This window comes from Pectinophora gossypiella, chromosome 20, assembly GCF_024362695.1.
Source record: "Pectinophora gossypiella chromosome 20, ilPecGoss1.1, whole genome shotgun sequence".
Lineage (NCBI taxonomy): Eukaryota > Metazoa > Arthropoda > Insecta > Lepidoptera > Gelechiidae > Pectinophora > Pectinophora gossypiella.
The window spans coordinates 8,951,775-8,958,718 of NC_065423.1; the positions used below are offsets into that span (position 1 = coordinate 8,951,775).

At 44.1% G+C, this 6,944-nt stretch overlaps 1 protein-coding gene across 2 annotated transcripts; it reads left to right on the top strand.

Annotated features, from left to right (window-relative positions):
• The first annotated feature begins 505 nt into the window (after nucleotides 1–505).
• LOC126376329 (uncharacterized) lies at nucleotides 506–1,411 on the top strand. Of its 2 annotated transcripts, none has more exons than XM_050023660.1 (2): nucleotides 506–627; nucleotides 1,112–1,411. In XM_050023660.1, the coding sequence occupies exons 1-2, from the start codon at nucleotides 545–547 to the stop codon at nucleotides 1,365–1,367; spliced, it is 339 nt and encodes a 112-aa protein (XP_049879617.1). In that variant the 5' UTR covers nucleotides 506–544; the 3' UTR covers nucleotides 1,368–1,411. The 2 variants fall into 2 exon arrangements, with proteins under 2 accessions (XP_049879617.1, XP_049879618.1); XM_050023661.1 differs by having other exon boundaries at nucleotides 511–627; nucleotides 1,117–1,411.
• Nucleotides 1,412–6,944: the final 5,533 nt, after the last annotated feature.

Below are 6,944 nucleotides of genomic sequence, written 5' to 3' on the forward strand. Positions count from 1 at the left end.
ACAAAATTTTAAAAAGTAAACCGTAGGGCTAACTGAAGTCCTGTCATTTTAATAGGGTGTAGTTTACTGGAAGTTTTATGGTGTTTCATAGTGATTGAAAATGAAAATGAAAATGAAAATTTTATTGGTAATATACTATTACAAGTCATTAATTAAGTAAATACAATAATTCAGAGTAGGTACGTTAAACGTACGTAATGAATCGACATGAATAAGACAAACAATATCAATACAATATCAATTAAATATAAAATCATCAAGTAATAATAATCGTAATCGAATATCATTCCATATAAATTAAAATTATTATAATACAATTACAAATTAGAAATAATCAATTAAAAAATGAAAAATCGTAAAATTGCTTCTCAAGAAGCCACGTTTTTATTCTGTTTTTAAATATGCAGGCAGAAGTTGCACTTCTCACGTCATCCGGTATTCGATTATAGACCTTAGGGCCTATTACGTAAACCGATTGTCCGGTTTTTCTCAGTCTGTGCGCTTGCGTCAGCAAGTCGGTACACTGAGCGTTACTGCGCAAAGCATGACTTTCATTTCTACCTTTTTTTGCGAACATGTTTATATTTTCGTGTACAAAGGTGACTATTTGCTGGATTACAATGCAAGGTAAGGGCATAATTTTATATTTTATGAAATATTCGCGCGCTGATACATCGCTGGGTATTCGCGCAATAGCGCGGACACCACGCTTCTGCATACGAAATATGCGTTCCCAGTCCGCTGCCCTACCCCATAGTTCAGTACCATACGTGATCAGAGAGTGCACGGTCGCGAAATAGCACGTTCTTACCACATCTCTCGACGCAGTTTTAGCGAGACGGCGCAAAGCGAAACAAGCTCGCCCCAGGCGCGTGCACCAGTCATCTATGTGCTCATCCCAACAAAGACCGCTGTCGATAGTAAAACCCAGTAACCGAGTGGACTCAACCTGTTGAAGGAATGTGCCGCCCACTGGGATCTGCAAAGGTTGCAGTTTGTGGCCGTTTAGCGAGAAACGCATGAAACAGGTCTTTTCCCTGTTTAAAGCCAAACCGTTTGCCGTCAACCATGTATGTATCTTAGTGACTACTGTAACCAGGCTTTGTTCCAGCTCAGACGGTGATGGAGCGGAAACCACAGCGGTCACATCGTCGGCGTACATAAAGATATCGGCCCCATCTACGGATACCGGCAAGTCGTTTAAGAGGATGCTGAAAAGAGTGTTGGACAGACACGAGCCTTGTGGCACGCCCATTGCAGTCTCCAGCTCTTCTGATGTGGTCTGCCCCCCGTCTCCTGAAACTACTTGTTTCCTGTTAGACATGAAGGAAGCTATAAGCGACAGAGCTGGACCCCGTATTCCGTAGTGTTCGAGCTTGTCCCTAATGAGCTCGTGATTAGCAGTATCGAACGCGCGGGACAGGTCGCAGCAGATGACGGCGACGTGGCGGGCGGCCTCGCGCGCGCTCAGCACGCGCCACACCACCTCCCGCACGAGGTCGGTGGTGGAGCGGCCGTGCCGGTACGCGTACTGCCTCTCCGATAGCACATCTCGCGGCACCCAGTACGACAACAACCTCGCGTTAAGGCCCACTTCAAATATTTTGCTAATCACTGGTATCAAGGAGATCGGTCGGTAGGATTTAATATTTGATTTATGTCCTTTCCCTTTGTACAGCGGTGAGATTTTTACTTTTTTGAGGGTTTCTGGGTAAATGCCCTGGCGAACACATAGGTTAAATAATCTGGCAAGTGCGATGCTAATGACGGGGCATACGTCTTTTAGGACGTTCGGTGACAATTCATATACGTCCGTACTACTTTTATGTGCGATTCGCCGTTGTAGTGTTGACAACACTTCTTGTGGAGTGAAGTATTTGAATCGCAGTGACGAGTCACTGGGCGGCAGCCCGCGCGTCAGCACGCCGGCGCAAGCGGCGCGGTCGGCCGGCGGGGCGCCGCATGCGCTTGCGGCGCTCACAAATTCGTAATTTATAGCGTTCACGGCTTCTGTTTTAGACTTAAAAGGCAAACCGTCACAGTCCCTGATAACGTCTGTAAAGTCCACACGATCCCGAACTTTACGCCCTAACTCGGTATTGACTACTAACCACATTTGCTTGCTTTTATTGCTAGAGTTTTTTATCATTTCTGAATAGTACCGCGTACGCTTTGCTGACAGCAATGACTCATAGCGGGTGGATAGCTCTGCGGTACGAGCCGCGATGCTCTCGTTATCGGGGAATTTTTCCTTTAGATCCAAACAGTCAAAAAGCAACAGTTTCATGTTGAGGACCTCACTGTCCACCCACGAGTTTTTGTTCGTTATGGATGGCAGTCGTTTTTTAGGAAAACAAATATCGAATTTGTTACCTAACAAAGTACAAATTGCACTGGCAAGCTTCTCACAGTCATACTCATGCCGCAAAACTATTTCATTCCAGTCAATAGATATTAATTCGAGAGCGAACTTGAGCTTGTTTGAATGTGTAAGTAATCTTTTTGGTGTTGTGGGTAATTGTGTCCGATTCCTATCGTAAACAAAGGTGAGTTTTTGCGCGGAGTGGTCGCTGAGTTTAGTATCAACATTAACGACTGACACACGGTCACCCGGGATGTTTGTATAAGCATGATCGAGTAATGATACGCAGTTTCCTTGCTTACGAGTTGGAAAATCCACATGTTGCGTAAAATTACTGGTTGATAGTATTTCTGCCAGCTTTTTCTTGTTCGAAGAAAATTGCAATAAGTTGATGTTAACATCACCCATTATAACAGAACAGCAAGACTCGTTATTCAATTTATCAAGTAATTTCTCAAATAACTGCAGATATTCGAGATCGTTAGTTAAGGGAGAGTGATATACTGCTATTATAAGCAAATCATGTTCGGTTAAATATAAACCGCAAACATCAAACAACTGTTCAACGGATAAGTCTTTGTACTCAGGTCTAGTAATGGCTTTAATTCCCGAACGTACGTAAATGCAACTTCCGCCGTGGATGATATTTGGGCGACAATATGAAGACAACAAGTCATAGTTATTCAAAGTTACAGATGTCAGTTGATCGTCTCGAAGAAAATGCTCAGTGATGATCAACACGTCACACTGAAGTCGGTTATTCAATAGGACTTCCATTCGCCTAGTCTTCCCAGCCAGGCCGTTAATATTCTGATGGCATACGATCAGTCGATCAGTCACGCGTGGCGGCCGTGTGTCCGCGCTCGGTGTCGGGTGCACTGGCGGCGGGGGCAGAGCGCCCGTGGTGGGAGCTGTGTGACGCGCGCCCCGCGCGTCGCGCGCTGTATCGAAACCACTCGCTAACTTCTACGCCGGCCGGCCAGTTATCCGGAGACATAAAAAAGTTGAACTTGCTCATTGGGAATGTTATAGCGAATGACGAGTAGTGTTCGTGCTTCAGTTTTAATTTGTCAACTTTGTAGTCACTGGTTGCTGGTGATTTTCTAAACATATACTCCTTTACTGCATCGCTAGAAGTTTCGGGTTTGAAGAAGCACGCATGGATTTTTTTAGTACGCTCAGTGGTCTGCAGCTCGTTGTCTATCGGTCCAGTGCCTCGCACAGTTACTCGTTGCGATTTACGTTTTTTGTGCTTTGCTACTTGCCATGGGGGTTCAACTAGAGGTTCAGCCCGGGAATCTTCAAGCTGACTTGGGTCCTCGTGGCTCGAAACAAGTGGTGATGCAGTGTTTGTCGCCGTGTTGCCTAGTTTGTTTTCAGTTGAGGTTGTTGAACCCATGCTGATGTGGGTACTCGCTGACGTAGATGTAGGTGCACGCGCGGGGTCGGCGCGCACAGTCGGTAGAGATACCCTCTGTTGGTTTTTTGAAGCCGGTAATATCGGTTTCTTTGTCAGTAACGATGGTTTTTTACTCACACTTTGCGCAAAGGATTTGCGTTCCTGTACGCTCACTGTCACTAAGGAGGTTCTGGGAGAGTCGGCGTCGCCTGTCATCGGGTGATTGTTGCTGCAGTGACATTTTGTGCAAACGAACTTTTGCTGGTCTTGACTCACTATTTTGTCTTCAAGCTTCTTTAACTCCGTCAGAACACTTGTGATTTTAATTTCAATCGGTGCTAAGAACCTGCTTATAACTTTTTCTAACGATTCGATCGTTGATTTAGCCATTTTACGAAGGATATAAAATTTAGCACACCTCTCGCCTCGCGGTTGGCGGGTGAACGTAGATAGTCGTCGTATGGCTATTGGTCGAAGCACTTGATGATTGTTGAGGATTATAGTGAGTATTACTGATTGCAGGCATACATTATAGATACGTTACTTGTGTTAAATACCACTTAGGGATGTCATGCAGACTGTTAAAACTTTAATAGATGAAGGGTGATGTGTAATTATACAAATACTTAGTCGGGCGCTAATTATTAGTACAGACTAGTACGTATATAGTATCGCAGATGTATAATTATACTTTCTACGGTTGGCAACATTGATGAATAAAATTTCTATAGTTGGTATAATAATATTTAATACGTATTTAAAAATAAAGTTGGCAGTACCTAGTTCCGATGCTGGTTTTAAATTCTACCTGTCATTTTCTAATCCACCTTAAATGAAAGGGACGGAAAATTCAAATAAATAGAACTATGGTCCTCAGTCCTCACCCACCAACCAGCAGTGGAGTAGCGTGGTGGAGTATGCTCCATACCCTCTTCGGTTGATTAAGGGGAGGCCTGTGCCCAGCAGTGGGACCACGGAATAGAAGAAACAGGTTGGAAGGGCCAAAGATACAGAAATACGGACAACAGATACAAAAAGGCGGCCTTATTGCACTCCATAGATTAGTTGTTAGATTAAATGAGGAGCTCGGTGGCGCAGCGGTAAACGCGCTCGATCTGCGATAGTTGAAGTAAAGCAACTTTCGCAAAGGCCGGTCATAGGATGGGTGACCACAAAAAAAAGTTTTCATCTCGAGCTCCTCCGTGCTTCGGAAGGCACGTTAAGCCGTTGGTCTCGGCTGCATTTGCAGTCGTTAATAACCATCGATCCACACTGGGCCGGCGTGATGGTTTAAGGCCCGATCTCCCTATCCATCCATAGGGAAGGCCCGTGCCCCAGCAGTGGGGACGTTAATGGGCTGATGATGATGATGAGTAGTTCGATAACGTCGTTACGGTCAGGCGTGGCGCGGTGGAGAGAGCGTTGCAAGTGCGGAGCGCGAACATCCGCTGGTGGGGGGGAGGAGCGGAAGCAGTGTTGCCAGCGTACGGCGCTAACACGAATAATAGATAGCATTAGTCTTGAGGTATAGAATCAGTTCTTGTATAATTAAAACACATAATAACGGGTTCTTACCGCGTTTAAATGGAGATATGAGACTCCCGATATTTCGACACTGTTGCAAGTGCCATGATCACGGGATGACTGATGAGATTGGAGTGGAGTAGGTAGATCCATAATTTTCTACGGGCAGACATATCTGTCTACCCTCTTTCTTTGCCGCTTGTTTATGTTTTTGATATCGGAATGTTCGGAACCATCTGAACTCGCACCAAACTCACTACGACAAACCGCACTCACTGTGTACTCACGTTTTTTCACCACATTAGCAAAGAAAGAGGGTAGACAGATACATCTGCCCGTAGAAAATTATGGATCTACCTACTCCTCTCCAATCTCATCAGTCATCCCGTGATCATGGCACTTGCAACAGTGTCGAAATATCGGGAGTCTCATATCCCCATTTAAACGCGGTAAGAACCCGTTATTATGTGTTTTAATTATAATAATAACCGCGTAAACTTAAAACAGTTCTTGTATGTCTAAGTAGCAGGTAGGTAGACTAGATTATATCGATTTGTAGACTTTTAACGACAGGTTATTTATAAACTGCTGGCTCGAAGATTCTAGTCTGTAAGTAAATTGTACGATAAAGTTAGTCTTTCGTATTAAATTAACATAAGCTCACAACACTGGTACAGTCACGGGTACTAATATGTATACCTACACTTTGATACCACGTCAGATTAACTTTTTTGACAAATTAAACCGTAAGTCTCATTAAATGTCAAAAATTATAGTGCGACAGGGTTCTAAAGTGGGTACATGATATATATATGGTTTTTTAATGAACTTAAGAAATTAATCATAAGTTCATTTTTTTTGCACGGAAGTGTACGTGCGCGAACTTTCCCCCACTACGACACTCGATGCTCAAGAAGTTTGCCGGGAGTTATATCAGGGTTGCTATTGAGCCGCCAAGGCCCCTGACATATGGCTCATGTAACGACTACTTACTTACGGTCTTACGGTACTTACGGTCACGAGCATACATACATATGTTTACACTTTGGTACCATGTCACATTAACTTTTTTGACAAATTGAACTGTAAGTTTCACTAAATGTCAAATATGTTAGTGCGACAGAGTCCTAAAGTAGGTACATTATATTGCTCATGACTGTACTATACTTAATAATGTAAGTATAGTAACCGGGAAAAACGGCCGGGCTACAGGTTAAAATACACAAAACTAACTTTTAATTTTCGCGGAACTCCATGCGTCGTAAAGTTTGCGGACGAGTGGAGTTGTCCTATGGGACGAGCGGCCTCCTCGGTTGAGCGTTGTGCTCACGATCCGGAGGTCCCGGGTTCGAATCCCGGTGGGGACAAATCACAAAAATCACTTTGTGATCCCTAGTTTGGTTAGGACATTACAGGATCACCTGATTGTCCAAAAAGTAAAAAAGATCTATGCTTCGGAAGGCACGATAAGCCGTTGGTCCCGGTTATTAGTTACTGTTGTAAGTACGTAGTCGTTACACGAGTCATGTCAGGGGCCTTTGGCGGCTCAGTAATAAGTAATAACCCTGACACCGGGATTGATGGGGTTGGTAATTCACCTCACAATCCACACGATAGAAGAAGTGGAGTTGAAGTATGAACTATGCGCTCATTTGTATG

Bases quoted from the DNA above. Each gene is read 5' to 3' on its own strand.
- LOC126376329 (XM_050023660.1), top strand. From the start codon at position 545: ATGACTTTCATTTCTACCTTTTTTTGCGAACATGTTTATATTTTCGTG. The intron at 628-1,111 runs GTAAGGGCATAA...GCTTTGTTCCAG, and splicing joins TTGCTGGATTACAATGCAAG to CTCAGACGGTGATGGAGCGG.